General features: G+C 41.0%; 1 protein-coding gene across 2 annotated transcripts in view; it reads left to right on the forward strand.

Annotated features, from left to right (window-relative positions):
- The first annotated feature begins 10,244 nt into the window (after positions 1-10,244).
- The window catches only part of SLC25A13 (solute carrier family 25 member 13), a 131,778-nt gene continuing 118,999 nt past the window's right edge, over positions 10,245-23,023 (forward strand). The window contains exons 1-2 of one of the 2 annotated variants that reach the window (XM_073333879.2): positions 10,245-10,381; positions 13,890-13,904. In XM_073333879.2, coding sequence (XP_073189980.1) covers positions 10,370-10,381; positions 13,890-13,904 — 27 coding nt within the window. In that variant the 5' untranslated portion in view covers positions 10,245-10,369. The remainder of the gene's footprint in view (positions 10,382-13,889; positions 13,905-23,023) is intronic. The other variant, XM_073333880.2, reaches the window with a different exon arrangement.

The raw sequence follows: 23,023 nt of genomic DNA on the forward strand, positions 1-23,023 counted from the left end.
AGCAGAGCTTCCATATTATTCTCTGAAAATACTAGGTATATATATCTCGATATATAAAATAAGAATGATGGTAAATCTTTTACATAGTAAAGTCTGGTAAAAAAATGGTGACCTGGTTTAGTAATGGGAATGGTCTTGATGAAGACATTTGTTGATTATTACTATATGGCCTGACTGTGAATAAACAAAATATTGAAATCTGAATGATAAATACTTAAGAGATGACTAGGTTCTCTTTTCCCCTTTATTCTATAGTGATTAGTGGACTTTTTTATAACAAGATTTATTTCGTTGCATAAATGTTTTAGAATGGGGGAAATTTAATCTTTCATTTGTATTTGATTTCAGTTCACATATTATAATTTTGTTGAAGTGATAAATGAAATTGGGGGCAGGGTGGGGACTGATTTCCTTCTGGCTGAACCACCATTTTCCTGACTCACATCTGTAAATAATGGTCAACGAGCAAGCAACTAGCTGGCACAGATTCCATTTGGTATCAGCTAAAATCATTCTGATGGCACTGTTAGAAGCTGCCATTTGCACTTATGCAAATCTTTTACTAGTTCAGAATAACAATGATTTAACACAGAGAGCAGCAGTGCTTAGCACTTGCAAAAGATTTGGCATACAAACACATGACTGCATCTTATTCATTTTCTATTGATTTATTTTTTAAAAAACCCCTATGCTAAAAAAAAGCCTGGAAAAAATATACCTATTTTATGTATCTGGAGTGTAATTTATATTTGGTATCTAGCTGGAAAAAATTGTAATAATAGTAGTGCATAGTATGATAAATATTCTAAGCATATACAACGTGTTAGGTGATAAATATTCTGAGCATGTACGCCAATAATTCTCTCATCAGAGGTGGCTTGTTACCTCCACCATCAGCAGATACTGATAATTAATCAACTGAAATGAATCTTTACAGAATAAACAAATCTGTTATACATGAAGGATGATTATGTTTCTTTTGGTTGTGAAGATTTTTCATAACTTATTCATGCCAATGGTACTCCTGAGTTATGAAGTGTTTTTCACTTATGACAGAAACAGAACATCCTTTGTTTGTGAGATGTCTCTTATATACTATGGGCCAGATCCTCAGCTGGTGTAAATAAGCAAAGTTCCTTCAGCTGTGCTGATTTATACCAGCAGAGGATCTAATCCTATATTTTTCACAATCAATATTAATGGATCAGTTTACTGATTTATTTATTTAAGATTGCATTTTAAAACTTTTAGGCCATTTTCAACTCTTCTTTTTAACAATAATGTATTTGTAAAGAAAGAATAACTTCTGACTCACCACCTTTGTCTTTGTGAATGCCAATCCCCTCCGTAGATGTAATATATTCCTGTATAGTAGGTGGGTCAAAATCTGAATTGGGCAAATAATGCGACTACAATTCCATCAATATTTGTTTTGATTTTTTAAATGAATTCACAATGGCCATGTTTGTGCCAATTTTATGTTCTCTTTCCCTAAATAAAATAAACATAAGGAAGTACTTCACACAACACACAGTCAACCTTTGGAACTCATTGCCAGGGGATGTTGTAAAGGCCGAGAGTATAACTGGGTTCAAAAAAGAATTGGACAAGTTCATGGAGGATAGGTTCATCAATAGCTATTAGCCAAGATAGTTAGGGACACAACCCCATGCTCTAGGTTTCCCTAAACCTCTGACTGCCAAAAGCTGGGACTGGATGACAGGGGACGGATCACTCTATAATTGCTCTGTTCTCTTCACTCCCTCTGAAGCACCTGACAGGATATTGAGCTAGATGGACCATAGGTTTGACCCATTCTTATGTTCTTCATACAGTTAGTGACCAATTTTTACAGGCAAAAATGTTCAGACACTGAATTTTTGTGCATGTGCAAATATTTATATCTGAAGATCTTGTATGCTAATTCAGTCAGGCACCAGAAACAATACCATGCCTCATCTGACCAATCACAACTGCACAACGCTGCTCAAATATAAAATATTTGTGGTAGAGTAAAAAACGATGAATGACAATTGTCAGATTAAGTCATATAATTTAAAATAATAATCAGATTAATAAATACGTTAGAGGGAATCACAATCTGCTGTAGATATTTTGCAGGCAGAAAGGGAGGAATTATTCCTTGTGAATGACTCACTCAGTTTGTGTCATATCATCTGTTGGATTTTATTAGTGATAGTCTCTGGGTCATAGTGAGCAAAAAGATCTTGGCCAAGATTCACGAAAACTGATACAAGAAGATCCTCCCTGTGTCAGCATTTATGGAAGACAGATTCAGCCTCAGGGAGCTGGTGGTGTTGCACATTCTCCACTTGATGGGAGGCATGCAATGTGGATTGTACAGGAACCTGGCTGCTAGAAGCTGCTTAGGGTAGGCACTGAATCAGTCTTAATCATGCTTCTTCACCATTAACTAGCATGGAGATGTAGCCACTTTCCACGGCAACGTTCCCCCACAATGGATTTGTCACTACTTGGAGCCTCTGTCAGGTGTCCACTGGTATTCTTGAAGTGAATATTGGTCCATGTCCAAAAGGATACCTTGAGTACTCTACTGCTGCTGTGTTTGTAAGATCGGTCAAAATAGGCCACAACTACTACTGGATTGTAGGAAGCCCAGGCCTTGCGATAAGGAAAGATGGCCCAGTGGTTAAGGCATTTGCTTAGGACTTAGGAAACCTGGGTTCAATTTCCTCCTCCACCATAGACTTTCTGTGTCACCTTGGGGTGGAATTTTCAAAAGCCTTGCCTTTTCTAGCCATACAGCTAAAACTGTCATTATCTCAAATCTTGATAATTGCAACTTCCTTTTCTCTGGCCCTAAGAAGTTTAATCTTGCCTTGCTCAGATTCATGCAGAATGCTTCTGCAAAGATCATTCTCTTAGCCTGTTACGTTGACCATGTCAGTCTTCTCTTTGCATTTCTCCACTGGCTCCCTCTTCTGTAGCACATCAGATATAAGCCGCTTGTCTTTGCTTCCAAGGCCCTTCACCCCCTGGCTGCACCCTGTCTCATTCAGTATCAGAAGGTTGGCACTTGCCGGTGATCAGCTTCTATCACCTACTTGTTAAATTTTCAAATGAACACTTTGTGCTTGCTTCCATGCTGCCCCTCACACTTGGGAGGAAATCCTTGTAAACATCTGCAAACTCACTTCATTGGTCTCCTTCAGATCCCTCCATAAAACTCTCCTTTGATGTGATGCCTACAAAAAAACTTAACAACAGTGAAGCTGCTGGAGGGCCAAGATCACTGCCTAGTGTGTTGACCAAGATTGTCTCAGTGTTTCCTGGTATTTTCCTGTCAGTCTCTCTGTATCCACTTGTTTTACTATTGTCTCTTTGTGAAGGGATCCCTGGAGTACAAGCTGGAACTGGGGTACCATTGTGCTCCCTTAACTCTCCAGACTGAGCTATCTCGCACAATGCTTTGCTAGTGACAAGCAGCAAACCTCTCCAGGTGCTGACATCACTCAGCACAACCCCACACCCAGATACATTGCATGAATCCTCCCAGAGCCACTCACGAATCACACAGAGAAAAGCACCAGCCAATTCTCCCCACCTCTCCAGACTTGCACTCCAGCACTGCCCCATCTTTCCCTGGTTAGAAGTCTGGCCAGTTTACGTTTATTACCCAGTCTGCCCCCCCCCCCCCCCCCAGTTTGGAGAAGACATACACAAGCCTTTGTAAACTGAGCTGAGATTTCCCAAGCATTTCAAACAAAACACACTGTTTTAGGTAAAATACAAAACAGATTTATTAACTACAGAAAGATAGATTTTAAGTGATTATAAGTGGTAGGCATAAAAGGTCAGAGATAGTTACCAAAAAAAGTAAGCGCACAGGCTAAATCTTAAACCCTATTACACTTGGCAGTATTTGGATCAAGCAGTTTTTTCACCCCACTGGATGTTACAGTCCTTAATACACAGCCTTCCTTTTTTAAGCCTGGGACTAGACTCCTCAGCTGAAGACTTTGGCTTCCCAGCCTTCTTGTTGCTTCCAGCGTACATGGAGGAGGAGAAAGGCAAATGCACGATGACACTGTCCCCTATTTTATATCCTCAGTCAATGTGCCTAGAAAACACTAGCCCAGACATGTCTTGCTGGGCTTTGCTGAGTCACAGAGTTGAGCAATCCCGCACTGTGTGATGCTTATTTAGCCTTCTTACAATATTGTAAATTCCTTGTTTACAACACTTTTGCTGATTAATGGTCATTGAACACCCTGCTGAGAGTGATTTGCCTCCTTTGTATGTCACTAGAAAACTTACAACATATTTCAGTAACAACTATAGCAAAATCTCATAACTTGTTACACATCAATGATATACATATTGGACAGAACAATGGGTTTCAGCAGATCATGACTTTTCATATGACATCTTACATGGTATGCTTTGTATGAAATATAGCCTAATTATATGACAAGGTGAATATGGGGATTCCAGGGTGTAGCTTTGAGGTACAGTACTTAGATTGTAAACTTTTTGGGGAAGAGACTGTCTTTTTGTTTAACCAGGGCTCCTAGGCACCATGGTAATACAAATAAATAAACATTATTAATAATAATTAATAAAAGTGCCTTAGCTAGGCACCTAATTCCCACTGAAAGCCAATGGGAGTTATGCACCTAACTCACTTAAATGCTTTTGAAAATCCCGCCCATGGCCTTTCTGTGCCTCAGTTCCATATATGTAAAATGGGGCTAATAATACTTCCCTACTTCATAGTGGTGTTGTGAGGAGAAATCCATGAAAGAGTGTGAAGTGCTCAGACACTACAGTGATGAGGGACATATAAGTAACATAGGAAGTGTCGTGATTTTTGGATCTAAAATGTAATGCTATTGTAAGGTCAAATGTAATGCGAGTGAATGTTCATAAAATGTTACAATAACCTATACTTTTTGCCTATTTGGAAATTAACCATGAAAAATATGTTGTTGTTTTCAATAAGTAAACATTATAAACAAGCACAAGAGAACCAGAGAAGCTGGATTAGTCCAAACAAAAATAACCTGCTAATATGAATCAATGACTGTTGAAATCATACTTGGTAAAAACAGAAGATGTGGGATCAGAAGTTAATGGATCAAAATTTGTCTGATAGCGATTAAGCCTAACTGGTGGACAAAATAATGAGGGGAATGAAATATGCTGCCACTTTTTCCCAGGTCATTTTCCCTGACCACAAGACTAAAGTAGCAATTCAGACTGAAAGATTTTCTTCCAGGAGGAAGGCCGGCTGGCCTTGCTTTTGTTCAAAGAACTTTATTTTTCATTAGTAAATTCTGAAAATCATCATATCATCATGACGTCCAATCCTCAGCCCATCAGTGGAGATTCCTAATTGACAGCATCACAAAGGCACGTAAGATCCAGTTTTGCCTCTTTTCCCTTTTGTGTTACTTTCTGCCTCACTATTTCCTATCCTATCTTTCTCTCTCTCCGCTTTTCATCAGACCCTGAAATCAATTGCATTGCATCAGCATAGTGAGATGAGATGATCAGAATCCTGCTCTAAGAAGAAAGGACCCAACCAGATGATGATCCAGAAAGTGAACCAGGATCCAAGCAACAGGTGGGGTGGTTGACTTGCTAGCCAAGCATCCATTTGTGACTGGCCAGCTGTCTAGAGTTCCGACAACATCAACAAAAGCCATATATCCCCTACCTTTTCTATCCTATCTCTCCTCTATCTTTTGTCTGTTTGTTAGAAATAGGAGATGTTTCTCATCACACCACGAAGTAAAATTAACCTTTTCTTTTTCATCAAAGAAAGGTTGATCTAAAAATAAAAGATGCTAATATTTTGAAGACAGACTTTACAGGTTTTGATAATTTGTTTTGCATAATCACTCAGTTTCAGTTTCAATATAAATGCTTGTTTTAATTTCTTGTTCTTTCTTGTGTTTGATCAATAAACTTTCAATTTTAGAATGAATACTTTTGTGTGTTTGCCAAGCAACTGAGTAAACAAAGGTCTCTGTAGGGGGGGAAAAAATTGGACTTCTTTGCATCACTGTTTTATGTTGGACAGTGAAAGAGTTTATTTAACTTTAACTCTTTTGACTCTTGACATTAATACAACAGTAGATATACTAATGATCCACTCACAATTTCATAGCAATCTGGACTTGAAAAAATTCCCTTGCAGTCTGTTTTTGCAATAGTAACGCTCAATGGGACAGTTTAAAATGGACTTTTAGCCTCAACTGTAAATGTCCTTGCTTTTGTGTATTTATGTTGAAAAACAATTATGACTGTATATTGTTTCTCTATGAATGTCCTTCTCTTATCAGTAGTATTAAAAATGATCAGAAAACATTTATGTTGTTTATAAATGGACTGATATTAATTTATAATTAAAAAAACCAATCATCTCAAATTTACTAACTAAGGCTCAGATCCTGTAAATGGTTTCACATGTTGCTTAACTTTATGCATTGATTTTACTGGAACTACTCGTGTTTAAAGTCAAGCACGTTTGTTTAGAGAATTAGGGCCTAAAATAATAGAAATTAACATTTATGTCAGTCTCAGAGTATCTCAGAATAAAGTGTTGAGCTAAAACACTAAGGTGGGAATTGACCCAGATCCTCAAAGGTATTTTAGCATATAACATTGACTTCAATGGGAGTTAGATGCCTAAATATCTTTGAGAATCTGGGCCTATGTACCTAACTGCTATTATGCCTTTGATAATCTCCCCTAGTAGCACTCTGACTTTAGACATACAAGGCAGATAGCATGTAGTCAGGAGTGGATCCCATACACAGCTTTGGACATGAGAACCTGATTTACTGAGAGGAGGAACACTGACATGCCACACACCACTCTTTAATTTATAATGCATTCCTTTAGCTAGTCATCCTTGTATCTTGTTTGCTTTCTTCACTGCACCTCCAAACTGGCGGAAGTCTTTATTTCTTCTGGCCAAGTCGCGTAAGTAATGATTTGAAAGATCAAATAAATGATTTCCCCTTGTTTCTCAGGCCTGGTCTACACCTAATACTAGGTGGATCTAGCTACTGCACTCAGGTTTGTGAAAATTTTCATGCCCTTAGGGGCACCTAACCAACACTTAGATGCAGCTACTAATGCCTCTTGAGGGGGTGGATTTAATACACACATACAGAGTCAGAAAAACCCCTTCTATCTTTGTAGTAAGCGCCTACACCACAGAGGCATAGCTGCAGTGCTACAGCTGTATCGCAGTAGAGCCTGTAGTGTAGCCAGGTACCTTCAACGTTTCTACATTTTTTGGTCTGTCTGACATAGCACCATCAAGTTAGATTACACTTGGGGATGATCCTGCTCTAATTAAGTCAGTGGAAATGTTGGAGGACAGAAAGGCCAGAATTGGGCCCTTTTCTGTCATTCTCTTGACTCTGGCTCTTCAGTAATGTATGATTTTCATTTTGGTTCCTAATTAGCCACTTCCCCAATTTAGAATAAAAAATGAATTGTCTGCATGAAGGCAAAAACTTCCAAAGTTTAGTGAGATTTTAGTTTGAAAATAAATGTGTTCTGTTAAAATAATTTGATTAGCTACGTAGTATTAATTTGTGAGTTGGTGAGAAGAAGGAAGGAAACATCTGAGGAGGGAAACTTACCACTAGCTCTAAAATCTTTATTGACGCTAATCGCCAGAAAGAACCTGGTGTGACTGTCAGATCTCTGATGAAGCTGTGGCAATTCAGTTTAGGAAAGATCCTTTTTAACTGTCAACTGTGCAAACTGGATGTGTAATACTACCAGTTTAGCATAGCATCTCAAGGCCCGTTGTGATAGTTACCTAACTATAGGCAGCCCCAAAGAGGATCTGGGCCCCACTGTGCCAGGCATTGTACAAACACACACAGGAGCGGAGAACTCTGGAGAGCTTGCAGCCATGAGGCAATGACTAGAACCACAGAACTGGAAGGGACCTCCAGAGGTAATCTAGTCCAGTCCCCTGCACTCAAGGCAGGACTGAGTATTTTCTAGACCATCCCTGACAGGTGTTTGTCCAACCTGTTCTTAAAAATCCCCAATGATGGAGATTCCACTACCTCCCTAGGCAATTTATTCCAGTGCTTAACCACATTGACAGGTAGGAAATTTTTCCTAATGTCCAACCTAAACTGCCCTTGCTGCAATTTAAGCCCTTTACTTCTTGTCCTAGCCTCAGAGGTTAAGAAAAACAAATTTTCTCCCCCCTCCTTGTAACAACCTTTTATGTACTTGAAAACTGTTATGATGTCCCCTCTCAGTCTTCTCGTCTCCAGACTAAACAAACACAAATTTTTCAATTTTCCCTCACAGGTCATGTTTTCTAGACCTTTAATCAGTTGTGTTGCTCTTCTCTGGACTTTCTCCAATTTGGACACATCTTTCCTGAAATGTGACACCCAAAACTGGACACAATACTCCAGCTGAGGCCTAATCAGCGCAGAGTAGAGCAGAATTACTTCTCATGTCTTGCTTACAGTACTCCTGTTAATACATCCTCGAATGATGTTTGCTTTTTTTGCAAGTGTTACACTGTTGACTCCTATTTAGCTTGTGATCCACTATGACCCCCAGATCCCTTTCCACAGTACTTCTTCCTAGGCAGGCATTTCCCATTTTTTTTTTTAAATGTGGAGATATACCTATCTCATAGAACTGGAAGGGACCTTGAAAGGTCATTGAGTCCAGTCCCCTTCCTTCACAGCAGGACCAAGTACTGTCTCTTATTTTTGCCCTAGAAACCTAAACAGCCGCCTCAAGGATTGAACTCACAAGGATGCATTTAGCAGGCCATTGCTCAAACCCCTGCGCTATCCCTCCCCACACTTGTATGTGTGCAACTGATTGTTCCCCGGAATTCCATTTTACAGAGTCACTGAATAAATGGACACAAATAAGATGTCAAGAATTATAACGTTCATAAACCAGTCGGAGAACACTTCAATCTCTCTGGTCACGCAATCACAGACATGAAGGTCGCTATCTTAAAACAAAAAAACTTCAAATCCAGACTCCAGCGAGAAACTGCTGAATTGGAATTCATTTGCAAATTGGATACTATTAATTTAGGCTTAAATAGAGACTGGGAGTGGCTAAGTCATTATGCAAGGTAGCCTATTTCCTCTTGTTTTTTCCTACCCCCCCCCCCCAGATGTTCTGGTTTAACTTGGATTTAAACTTGGAGAGTGGTCAGTTTGGATGAGCTATTACCAGCAGGAGAGTGAGTTTGTGTGTGTATGGGGGTGGGGGGGATGTGAGAAAACCTGGATTTGTGCTGGAAATGGCCCACCTTAATTATGCACATTGTAGGGAGAATGGTCACTTTGGATGAGCTATTACCAGCAGGATAGTGAGTTTGTGGGTGTGGTTTTTGGGAGCGGGGTGAGAGAACCTGGATTTGTGCAGGAAATGGCTCAACTTTATTATCATGCACATTGTGTAAAGAGTTGTCACTTTGGATGGGCTATCACCAGCAGGAGAGTGAATTTGTGTGGGGGGGTGGAGGGTGAGAAAACCTGGATTTGTGCTGGAAATGGCCCACCTGATGATCACTTTAGATAAGCTATTACCAGCAGGACAGTGGGGTGGGAGGAGGTATTGTTTCATGGTCTCTGTGTATATAATGTCTTCTGCAGTTTCCAAAGTATGCATCCGATGAAGTGAGCTGTAGCTCACGAAAGCTTATGCTCAAATAAATTGGTTCGTCTCTAAGGTGCCACAAGTACTCCTTTTCTTTTTGCGAATACAGACTAACACGGCTGTTACTCTGAAACCTGTTGTTCACTGTGGCTCTTTCACAACCCACCCTCAGGCACAGGCCACCAGACAGCAAGTGTGAAAAATCAGGAGAGTGGGCCGGTGGGTATGTAGGCACCGACACAAGAAAAAGCCTCAAATATCAGGACTGTCCCTATAAAAGCGGGTTTCAGAGTAGCAGCCACGTGAAGTCCGTATTCGCAAAAAGAAAAGGCGTACTTGTGGCACCTCAGAGACTTGGTCACCTATCCACGCAGGGCATTAAACTGCAGCAACGGGCGGCTTCCCACTCTCCTCAGCAAAGCCCCACGCCGCTGTTTGCCCAGCTGCCCCTTGAGCGGCCGCCCCTGAACCAGGGACAGGTCACCTCCCCCCGCGCGCCGCGCGCCGCCCGCCCCTTGCCACTGGACAGCGCAGCCCGGCGTCACGTGCGCCCCTTGCTCAGGCCGGGCACGAGGAGAGCGGCGGATCACGCGCGCGCCGGCAGGGCCCCGGGGCCCCGGTCGCAGCCAATGAGCGGGCGGCGCCCGGCCGGCCTGGTGCGCAGGAGGGGCGGTGCCTGCCGCGTCGGGACGGCTGCACGGGACGAAGCATGGCTGCCAAGGTGAGTCGGGAGCCGCTGCTGGCGGGCCGGGCCGGGCCGCCGCCGCCGCCTTTGCTGGGTGTCCCCGCGGCTTGGCTGGAGGGAAGCTGCCGGATGGGGGCCTGCCCTTGGTGGAACTTCGCTGGAGTGGGCTGAGCCCCCCCGCCAGCCGTTGCAGCGCCCCCCCTCCAGCCCCCCCCCCGCCGGCGGGGGCGGCGTTTGGCGAGCAGGTCCCTCGCGCTGCTGCCAGGCGCTGCCGGGATGGGGGGGGGGGGTTGCTCGCTGCGTTCAGGGCTCGCTGCGGGGCCTGCGGCCCGTGCCGGGGGGCTTTGGCCTCTGCGTGAGGGGGGGGGGGCTTCCCACCTGCACCCTCTTGCTTGGGAGCTGCCCGGGGGAGGGAGCGCGCCCCATCAGGGTTTGTGGTACACCACGTACAGTTGTGGCACTGCACAGTCGCGTTTGGCTGGGTAATACACACAGGGCAGCGGTGTTGCCCCTGTTGCAGCACCTCCGCAGTTGGGGTCTTAGACTCTGGCACGGGTCAGATCTGATGGAGCCTGAAAGAACTTTGCTTTTGCCTTCATCGATTAAGTCACCTGATTTCTTTCCCAAGCCAAATTTAGCTAGTGGCCTCACAGTGGGTGTGTGTCAAGCACAAGGGGGAGTAATTTAAAGGGACGGTGTCAGGGTTTAAACCCCCCCCCCCCATATATTTAAAAGAGATCCTTTTCTCATGCCACAAATTATACATCAGATTCTCCAAATGGAAAATGATGAATATGTACGTGCAGTGGTGCTAGAACTAGGGATGCTGGCTTGGACTATTAAAACCAAATACATGGTTTCCATCATCAGCACTCCCGCTATAAAAATTGTTCCAGCACCCCTGTATAATTTTGCGAACACTCTCAGTACCTGGTGTAATGCTTACTACTGTGAATAGCCTCAAGAAGTAGGATCACTCTTGACAACAAGTACTAAAACACTTCCCACTGTAGGTAGCATCAGGCCTTAACATAATATTCTCTGAGCTTTTTCTTTTACTTTCTTTGCTCAGCTTGGATGATGAACACTAGCTAGTCAATTTAATTTTGGTTTCTATTTATGATGACTTTCAGATTCTCTTTCACTGGTATGAAGTTGGGCTTGCAAAGCTCATAGCAAGTGGCTATGTTTGGTTTTTATTAGACGTAAAAACAAAATTAATGGAAATATTGCCATTCTTCATAGTTGTTTTTTTTAATTTAACAGCCCCTCCCCTCAAGGTTTGGATCATATCTTACATAGGGGTCCCTCCAATGAAGACACATTAATTTGACATATGGGTCAGTGTTTTGAAGCTCCTTAGTCTTTCTTTTCTATAAACCACTCTTGTTCATTATCATTGCTATGTAAGAAGGAATAATTGATTAGGTAGCTAGTCAATACAACCAAGTCAGAACACTTACACTCCCTAAAGATTTGGGGCCTGGTCTTGCTCCCATTGAAATCAGTGGCCAAACTTCTATGCAAGAACATAAGAAAATAAACGTCAGTGCCAAAAAACCCAAAACAACCTCCCCCCCTCCCCCAAGAAAATCCGGCCTATACAAGTACCTTCTGCTGAAGAAACATATTTCAATAAAGTTAATCACAGAATCAGTCTGTTCAGTATGCCAGTGTGCTACTCAGTAACTCTCATTAAAGTTAGCCTGGTTGGTCTCCAACTTCATACTACCTGTTTTCATGAGCAAGATAATGTATGTGATGTGCTTTCTGAGTTGAAACCATCTTCCCTGAAGTTTTATTTATCATTCATGACTTTTAGTTGTGTTTATCTAGCTTTGTTTCTGTCTCTCACTAATATAACCAGCTTATCAAGATGCCCTTTACCAGCCTTTGTATCATTTAAGACTTTTCAAAGTATTCTATTCACTGAGATTAAGATTAACCTAAATATCCGTTGCATCACATAGCAAAGATTTTTAATCTAGAAGCCTTGTGGTTACGTAGCTCTCTGTATAGGGCAACATCTTAAATATATCTTAACTTGTACTTCTATGACATATTGTTGAACAATATATTTTGCTTTCAGTTCAATTTCATAGGGGGTAGGTGACCATAGTCCTTTGAGAAAACACTGGAAAAGTATAATCTAAACATCCAGAATATATTGAACAGGTGAGACTATATATAGGGCAATTTTAAATAACTGCAGGTTTGGCTAAAAGACACCTAATTTTTCTTCATATTATTTAAATGGTGCCATAAATGTGCATAATGTATTGTAGACAGGCACAGTGCCTGTCCTGCAGGGTTTACATTCTTTAGATAACCTCTGAAAAAGGCTAATGGTTGAAATATCAAGTGTATCCTGAGAGATTCAAGCGAAAGAATAACTTATTATGAAATTGTAAGCTGCTGAGTTAATTTAATATAGGGTTGTCGATTAATCGCAGTTAACTCACGTGATTAACTCAAAAATTAATCGTGATTAATCACACTGTTAAACAAAAGAATACCAATTGAAATTTATAAAGTATTTGTGGATGTTTTTCTACGTTTTCAAATATGTTGATTTCTATTACAACACAGAGTACAAAGTGTACAGTGCTCACTTTATATTATTTTTATTACAAATATTTGCGCTGTAAAAATGATAAATAAAAGAAATCGTATTTTTTAGTTTACCTCATACAAGTACTGTAGTGCAATCTCTTTATTATGAAAGTGTAATTTACAAATGTAGATTTTTTTTTTGTTACATAACTGCACTCAAAACCAAAACGGTGTAAAACTTTAGAGCCTACAAGTCCACTCAGTCCTACTTCTTGTTCATCCAGTCTCTAGGACAGCATTATCTCCTGCAAATTGTGACCAAACTTGTTTGTCTGAGCAATTGGCTGAAGTAGTACTGAGTGAACTTGTAGGCTCTAAAGTTTTACATTGTTTTATTTTTGAATGCCGGGGTTTTTTGTACATAACTCTATATTTGTAAGTTAAACTTTCATGATAGAGATTGCTCTACAGTACTTGTATTACATGAATTGAAAATTACTATTTTTTTACAGTGCAAATATTTGTAATAAAAATAAATATAAAGTGAGCACTGTACACTTTGTATTCTGTATTGTAATTGAAATCAATATATTTGAAAATGTAGAAAACATCCAAAGATATTTAAATAAATGGTATTCTATTACTGTTTAACAGCATGATTAATCGTGATTAATTTTTTAATCGCTTGCCAGCCCTAGTTTAATATTTAAGCTGCATTGTGAGACTTTGAAGTTTTCACCTTTGTAGGATGAAGTTGCCAGAGTTAAATAGGATGGATTCCCAGTCCTGACAAAGTCAGTGACATATCTTTAAGCAATACTCGGTACTATTTACAGTAACACCTGCACTCCAGTCCTTCAAGCACATACGTGAGCAACTTTATCACATATAGTCCTTGAGACTAAAGTCATGTGTTTGTAGGATTAGGCCTTGGTTTATGTTCTGATTCCTCACTGATACATCTTAGTAATGTTTGCCTTTTTAACCTCAGCCAAACAATGGACTGGTGAGTTGGACAACTTTTTCTACAAAGTCCTTTTCTTTGCCAGTGTCCTGCATGACTGCTTTTCTTTATTTATTTTTTTTTATATTGTAGCACTTAGGAATCCCTTGGAATCTAACTTTTGTTCCTCATTTGCTAGGTCTCAAATGTTGACATTGTAAGAAGACTTTAAGAACTCAATCCATCCAAAAATAAAACGCATGTGAAAGACTGCTAAGGCTGCGTAATTAAACACTCAGATGTTAAGAAATGACAAAGTATGAGGTTGCACTCAAATGTGTACTACAATATAGTTTATATTGCATAGTATGACACAATTTTTATACATTTTTAACATTCTTTATTGTATATTACTGTGTGTATTCTGAGTCTGTGAAAGTGTTTTTTTAATTAAAACAACATAGTAAAATGGTTTTGCATGAGAGATGTGTAAAAGGATAAGATAATAGTGAACATTTACTGGAATATATAGTATGGGGGTGGTTTGTAGCTAAATTAGTGTAATAGTTACATAGCACAATCTTCAGAAAATGAGGTGGTTATGTAAAGTCTTTATTGTAGTTCATGCACAGGGCGTATATGGTTTTATACTGTACATTATTTCTTAACTTCTGAGTATTGTGTAACCTTAGCATTTTCTTTTTGGGTGGAATTTCCCGGAGAAAAAATTGCATAATGTGTAACAATTTGGCTAGAGGACTCCCCATCATACACCTTCCTGTTTTTTTTAAAGCACAGTTAAATTAGCCACCTGTGTTCAGTGAGTTCAACCTGCCTTTGCTCCAAACATGGCTACAAAGTGAACATGCACAGTACTATTAACAAAGTGACTTATTTTTATTTCCAGAGATACACAACTCTGTCAAATTAAAACCAATTTAATTAGGAAGTTCTAAGGCATTTCTCAATGAGGGCTGTTTCCATGCCACATTTTAACTTTCTATCAACCTGTCATTTTGGCACTGCTGCTGTCTCATATAAGGTTGCAAGATCTATAATGGGGAAGGTGTATTTTTCTTATTTTGCACTCCAAAACATCTGAACTATGCTTGAATGTTTTATGTACAAATCACACTTGAGCAGAGTCCAAATCTGAATAATTTTAATGTTTCAGAAAACATCTGGGTTTTAGAATGGAAAAACCTGCTATTTAGGCTTCAACCTTATAATTGATATGACGTTAGCAGATTACTGCATCTGCATGAAGACTTGTCCTGTTGTGGCAGGAAAAGAGCCTTAGCTATTATGTTAGTTATCTCTCCTGCTATAATAAATACTCTGCTCTCGTGCTTGCATTGTGCTAAATGTGCATACAGTTTGTGTGTATGTTTACTTGAAGTTTGTTGTTTAACATATGATAAAAGTGATGTAGCTCAAACAAATGTTTCGCTAAACTAACTGATTCTGTCAAGTGTTTAAGCACATGCATCCTATCACTAAAGTTATGCACATGAATAAATCTTTGCAGATTTGGGGCCTGTCAGAATTAATTGATAACTGACCTCAGATGTAATGAGATAACAAATATCTTATGGTGTTAACTGATGTGAATTTAAATAAAGTTAACAGTATTTGAGAGTCTTATCCAAGTTACATAAATATACTGTAACAGAAAGGAAACAAATCTGGTGTAGACTTCTGCTATGGCTTTTAAGCTAGTTTTATTACCATTCAGATCGGTTTCATTTTTACTGTATTTTCAGACTGCTTGCTATTGAAGCTGTTATAACAATACCTGCTGTTAAAAAAAACCCCAAACCCCTAAATCTTAAAATATGAAAGCTAAGCTCTGCATTTCCCTTGTTTTTCACAGATTAATATATTCAGAGACCTTCCAAGAGTTGAGTTCCTCAAATTCATTTTGGTAATATCTAATTCAAATTATTTCTTTTCAGGTGCTCCTTCCATATGTTCTACAAAACAATTTGAGTATTTTCTGCACAACAGATGTAAAAACAAGGCTCCTAATCCTGCAAGGAGCACTTGCTGGGTGGATTCATTGGGGTTCCATGCAGGTTTCAGACCTGAGGCCCTGATCCTTCAAGTGACTAAGTGAGAATGCTACTGTGTCTGCATCGAGCCCCACTGAAGTCAGTGGGGCTGTGCACAGATGCAGCAGTGTGACTGTGTGCAGCCACTTGTTGGATCAGAACCTACGCCTATAACTGTCTCTGTATCTCTTTATAGATCTATATCTGTCTGTCTATATATAGACTTAAAAAAAAAGTTTGCTTCTTGCTACTTTTCAATTATTTGCATCCTGACTTTTCATGAGACCGTTAAGTATCTGATAAAGGGACACTGTCAATTTAAGTCACAATTTTGACAATTTCTTACTTCATCATTGTGCGAACTAACATCAGAGCTGACTAACTGAAAGAGGTTGGAAAAGAAACTCAATTTTTTCCCATCATTTCATACTTTTCACTCTGTACATTTGACAGCACTTCGTGTCAAGTGATTTTCCTTTATGTAGTAAGTTTGAGGCCTAATCCTGTGAACACGAACAGCTGGGTATAATGCTTATTCACATGAGTAGTCCCATTGAAGCCATGGGCTACACACATGAAACCCCTTCTAAGGCACTATTCAGCAATGGATCCTCGTGCATGGAGCTCATTACAGAATTAATGTCTAGGCCCTGTTCTATACTACACAGTCGGATTGACATAAGGCACCACCAACAGAAGGAGGGTAGTGTGGACGTGAGTCACCGCAGTAAATGTTGCGGTAGCTGTAAGTTGATCTAACCTATGTTAACTTAAGATTGTAGTATAGACATACGATAAGTTATAAGAACAGCCATACTGGGTCAGACCAAAGGTCCATCTAGCCCAGTATCCCATCTTTGACTGTGGCCAATGCCAGGTGCCCCAGAGGGTATGAACAGAGCAGGTAAACGTCAAGTGACCCATTCCCTGTTTCCCATTCCCAGCTTCTGGCAAACAGGTTAGGGACACCATCCCTGCCCATCCTGGCTAAAAGCCGTTGATGGGCCTATGCTCCATGAATTTATCTAGTTTTTTTTTTTAACCCTGTTATAGTCTTGCTCTTCACAACATACTCTGGCAAAGAGTTCCACAGGTTGACTGTGCGTTGTGTGTAGAAATACTTCCTTTTGTTGGTTTTTTTAAACCTGCTGCCTATTAATTTCATTTGGTGACCGCTAGTTCTTGTTTTATGAGAAGGGGTAAATAACACTTATTTACTTTCTCCACACCATTCTTGATTTTATAGATTTTTATCGTATCCCGCCTTAGTCGTCTCTTTTCCAAGCTGAAAAGTCCCAGTCTTTTTAATCTCTCCTCATACGGAAGCCGTTCCATATCCCCTCGTCATTTTTGTTGCTCTTTTCTGAACCTTTTCCCATTCTTTTTTTGAGATGGGGCAACCACATCTGCACGCAGTATTCAAGATGGGGGAGTACCATAGATTTATATAGAGGCAATATTATAATTTCTGTCGTCTTATTTATCCCTTTCCTAATGATCACCAACATTCTGTTCGCTTTTTTGACTGCCACTGCATATTGAGTGGATGTTTTCAGAGATTTATCCACAATGATTCCACAATCTCTTTCTTGAGCGGTAACTGCTAATTTAGACCCCATCATTTTATATGCATAGTTGGGATTATGTTTTCCAGTGTGCATTACTTTGCATTTATCAAATTTGAATTTATCTGCCATTTTGTTGCCCAGTCACCCAGATTTGAGAGGTCCTTTTGTAGCTCTTTGCAGTCTGCCTGAGATTTAACTATCTTTGTATCATCTGCAAATTTTACCACCTCACTATTTACCCCTTCTTCCAGACCATTTATGAATATGTTGAATAGGACTGGTTCCAGTACAGACCCTTGGGGGGACACCACTATTTACCTCTCTCAATTCTGAAAACGGACCATTTATTCCTACCCTTTGTTTCCTATCTTTTAACCAGTTACTGATCCATGAGAGTATCTTCTCTCTTATCTAGGGTGACCATATTTTCCCAAAGGGAAGACAGGAAACCCGTGGGCTGGCCCGAAACATCATTCACACGCACCCCCCCCCGCCCACCCCCCCGCTGCAGGGCCAGCCTAAGCCCTCCCTGAGGTTCCCCAGCCTTTCCATGTGTGGGAGGAGGCCACCCTTACCACTCCCTGCGCTTGGGTCAACCCGAGCCCTCCCTACCTCCCACCTTTGCCGGGCCAGCTTGAGGTCCTCCTCCCCAATGGCACCTAGGGCAGGTAGAAGCCACCCCGCCCATGACCGACCCCCCCACCCTGTCCGAACCCCCTTACTGCCTGCCCGTTTGCGGGGCTGGTCCTCCGAGCCTCTCCGCTGCTGCTCGCCTGCGATTCCCACCGCGGCCGCCTTCCCGCCTGGGCGCAGGGCTGATCTGAGCCCCCCCCTTCTCCTCCACGCACGGGCCCACCTGCAGGGCTGGTGGTTCAACCTGCCCCCCTCCCCCACATGCCTGGGTGCAGGGCCGCCCATGCAGGGCTGGTGTTGCCGCTCCCCCTGCCCCCATCACATTCCTTCATGCCCCAGTAGGGGTCCCAGGTGAAACACTGCTCACAGCCTGCTCTCCCAGCGGGGCAGGAGCAGCAGCAGCAGCAGCAGGAACGGCCGACCCCGGGCTGCTTCTGGGGGTGCTCTCGCTGACCATCTGCGGTGCTGCCGGAGGAGGCAGCAAGGGAGACGCTGACGTGGGCGAGCGGGTCGGGGGGTGTCCACGGCCGCTTGCTGCCCCCCGCTGCCGGCTCTGTGTTGGGATCATAGAAAATACGTGACAGTTTGCCCATATTTAACAAAAAGTCGGGACACCCGGAAGAAGGCTTAAGTATGGGACTGTGCCTTTAAAAACAGGATGTCTGCTCACTCTTTTCTTATCCCATGACTGCTTACTTTGCTTAAGAGCCTTTGGTGAGCGACCTTGTCAAAGGCTTTCTGAAAATCTGAGTACGCTATATCCACTGGATCCCCCTTGTCCACATGCTTGTTGATTCCCTGAGAGAATTCTAGTAGATTGGTGAGGCATGATTTCCCTTTACAAAAACCGTGTTGACTCTTCCCCAACAAACACTGTTCTTTTACTATAGTTTCAAACAGTTTGCCCGGTACTGAAGTCAGGCTTACCGGCCTGTAATTGCCGAGATCACCTCTGAGGCCCTTTTTAAAAATTGGTGTCACATTAGCTATTTTCCAGTCAATTTGGTACAGAAACTGATTTAAATGATAGGTTACAGACTACAGTTAGTAGTTCTGCAATTTCACATTGGAGTTCCTTCAGAACTCTTGGGTGAGAACCATCTGGTCCTGGTGACTTACTGCTGTTTAATTTATCAGTTTGTTCCGAAACTTCCTCTAATGACACCTCAATCTGGGACGGTTCCTCAGATATGTCACCTGGAAAGAATGGCTCAGGTTTGGGAATCTCCCTCACATCCTCAGCCGTGAAGACTGATGCAGAGAGTTCATTTAGTTTCTCCACAATGACCTTATCATCCTGGAGTGCTCCTTTATCATCTTGATCGTCCAGTGGACCCACTGATTGTTTAGCAGGCTTCCTACTTCTGAGTACTTAATTTTTTTTTGCTATTACTTTTTGAGTCTTTGGTAGCTGTTCTTCAAATTCTTTTTTGGCCTTCCTAATTATATTTTTACACTTCATTTGCCAGTTTATGCTCCTTTCTGTTTTCTTCACTAGGATTTAACTTCCATTTTTTAAAGGGTACCTTTTTGCTTCTTTTACTTTGTTTAGCCACGGTGGCCTTTTTTTGGTTCTCTGTTTTTTAATTTGGGGAATACAATACATTTATGTTGAGCCTCTATTATGGTGTCTTTAAAAAGTTTCCATGCAGCTTGCAGGGATTTCACTTTTGGTGTTATACCTTTTAATTTCTGTTTAATTAACTTCCTCATTTTTGTGTAGTTCCCCTTTCTGAAATTAAATGCTGCAGTGTTGGGCTGCTGAGGTGTTTTCCCCACCTCAGGGATGTTGAATTTAATTATATTATGGTCACTGTTACTAAGAAGTCCAGCTGTATTGATCTCTGGGCCCAGATCCTGTGTGCCACTTAGGACTAAAGCAAGAATTGCGTCTCCTCTTGTGTGTTCCAGGACTAGCTGCTCCAAGAAGTAGTCATTTAAGGTGTCAAAAAACTTTATCCCTGCATCCTGTCCTGAGGTGACATGTACCCAGTCAATGAAATCCCCCATTATTATTGAGTCTTTTATTTTAATAGTCTCTCTAATCTCTCTGAGCATTTCACAGTCTCTATCACCATCCTGGTCAGGTGGTTGGTAATATATCCCTACTTCTATAAGTCCTTTCCCTCCCCGTAGCATTTTAAAACAGCAGTGAGAAGAGAAAAGTACATTTTTTAAAAATAGAAAGATGTAAACCCACAGATATTAGCAGAGGATATTGGGGGACATGGATAATAACTGAAATGGCTTTTAAGTAACTTTTGTAATTTGCTTATTTTCATTTTGTCAGAGTCCCCATAAGCCTCACTTATGGCCTCATAAGAGAGTAGCCTCACTTCCTGTACAAGTCTTTGGAAACCTGCTATTAGAACCTGCAGTTTTGTTTACCTCAGTCATGTCCAATTTTGTTGATGACATATCTAGCACCTATTGTATTAAGAAATAAAAATTCCTTTTTCTATGCAGCTTTCTATCCTTGGAAGTTAGAGAAGCTCTGCTTAATATACTGCAAATACAATACATAGGATCAGGAAGAACGTCTTTAACATAGAGAAGCTTACATCCCTGAATGCTAAAAATGTGTCTTCTGACAAGTTTCTGACAAGTATTCAGGCACATATCTATTTTATTTATCCATGTTGTCCAAGGAGATATGACTTTGTAGTTACTGGAAGATGATACACATTTTATGCTTTATTTTGACTTAAATTTTGGTTTTATCTGTTCAGTTGCTGCCTGGGTGACTATTGAATGCGTTCACAATGCTGAGTTGTGCGTTCGAAATTCTGGTGCATATGTAAAAAGAAAAGGAGTACTAGTGGCACCTTAGAGATTAACCAGTTTATTTGTACAGCACCAAGCCTTGATCTTGATTAGGGCCTCTGGACCATACTATAACTATTAGATAATAATGCCATGTTGTCTAGGGCAGTGGTTCTCAAATTAGGGCCGCCGCTTGTTCAGGGAAAGCCCCTGGCGAGCCGGGCTGGTTTGTTTACCTGCCGCGTCCGCAGATTGGGCCAGTCGTGGCTCCCACTGGCCGTGGTTTGCTGCTTCAGGCCAATGGGGCCTGCAGGAAGGGCAGCCAGCACTGCTCCCCGGAGCCCCCATTGGCCTGGAGCGTTGAACCGTGGCCAGTGGGAGCCACGATTGGCCGAACCTGCAGACGCGGCAGGTAAACAAACCAGCCTGGCCTGCTAGGGGCTTTCCCTGAACAAGCAGCGGCTCTAGTTTGAGAACCACTGGTCTAGGGGTTACTGGTTAGTCTTCAGAGCCAGTGATAGAGGAGGTGAGATATCTGCAGTCAATGAAAAAGTAAAGATGCATTTTTCTGATGCATAGTCTGTTCTGGAAACAGAACAGCTCTATATCTCAATCATTTGCAGGGAGATGAATCTGCTCTTATGAGTACTTTATCTTGAATTGCATTGTAATAAAACAATTTAAACTGAAGCTTTGTTAAAGTACTTAAACGAACACTGCCAGTGCATTTTCTTTAACATTTTGAAATAATTTCATACTATTTACAATATTGTAAAATGTAGAGGTATATGACTGAAATCACGTTCTTTACCAAAAATGTTACTCTGGCCTACACAAAAACTAATGTGTGGTAAGATAAAATTGCTCATAAGGAGTGGGCTGCTGGCATTTTTTTCTCTTTAGAAAGAAAGTGTTTGAGAATGGGGAGTGCACGCGCACACACACACACAGAACTATATAAACTTTGAAAATAAACAGAAGTAAATTAAATGTTGTGACTACTAACCTGAATGATGTCCCTTCAATTTCTTAAATTCAGAATAGTAATCAGATGATACATTTTAGAAATAAATCAGCAAATCAAGTATTGGATTGGAGGAACGAGAAACCTTTTTTCCTTTTCCACTTGGAACTGTGGATCCTCTTTATTTCTATGATAAACTGTTCAGATGGTTTCCCCCTCTCTCCAGTATAGTCTGTAGATTTGAACCTAAGCTTGGAAGGAAGAATTTGGACTGAATTTTTCATGGAACTTGAAACACAAAATAAAACTACCCTGGCAAATAATTTGATGCTGTATTTTTGACATGCATCAGAGGGGTAGCTGTGTTAGTCTGGATCTGTAAAAGCGGCAAAGAGTCCTGTGGCACCTTATAATCTATAAGGTGCCGCAGCACACTCTGCCTATTTTTGACATGTTAGTGATTGGCTTATTTATATGTTGAAATGTGAACTGACTTTTGCAGCAGAAGGAATCTTTAATTTCATGTGAGTGTATGGTTAGGTTTACCTTGATTAGCCTAGCAGTCTGCTGCACACTTGTCTAACAGTGCTAATCAATTTTAGTGCAACATTGATCGAAACACCGCACAGAGAAGATTGTTGCCTAAGTCCATGCATGTCAGTCAGTTGGGAGAAATCTAATACCCTGCAGATGATGATGATGTGGCTTTAGAAGTATAGAGAAAGGAGGGAGATAATAGTGGTAGGAGAGTAGAACCATGAATATGATGTGGTTATCAACAGACTTTTTTTATATTTAGCTTGGTAGCTTTTGATATAGATTGCATTTGGTGTGCAATAGGATTTTTTATCATGATACTGTTGAATCAGATGCATTAAAATATTTAGAAATCAAAAACAGATATACTGACCCAAATTAATAGAATTGGGATTGGGGTTAGTACATTTGACTTTGGGGACAATAACAGAAGTTCCTGTACAACTTGTAATTTCATAGCAGATCTAATGAAATGTACGTATTATTACATGACTGCGCTCTCTTCAGCTCTCTGTGTACATGGTGGTATGGGATGTATAAGCCTCAAAAGACCATTCATGCTGTCTGTGCTCCTGTTTAGCGAAGGTCGATATAGTCGATAAGGAAAAGATGAGTGCAAATAATCTGCTTGGATGTTGGGAGTGTGTGTAAATGAGCAGCTTCATT

The sequence above is a fragment of the Lepidochelys kempii genome, chromosome 2 (assembly GCF_965140285.1).
Source record: "Lepidochelys kempii isolate rLepKem1 chromosome 2, rLepKem1.hap1, whole genome shotgun sequence".
Lineage (NCBI taxonomy): Eukaryota > Metazoa > Chordata > Testudines > Cheloniidae > Lepidochelys > Lepidochelys kempii.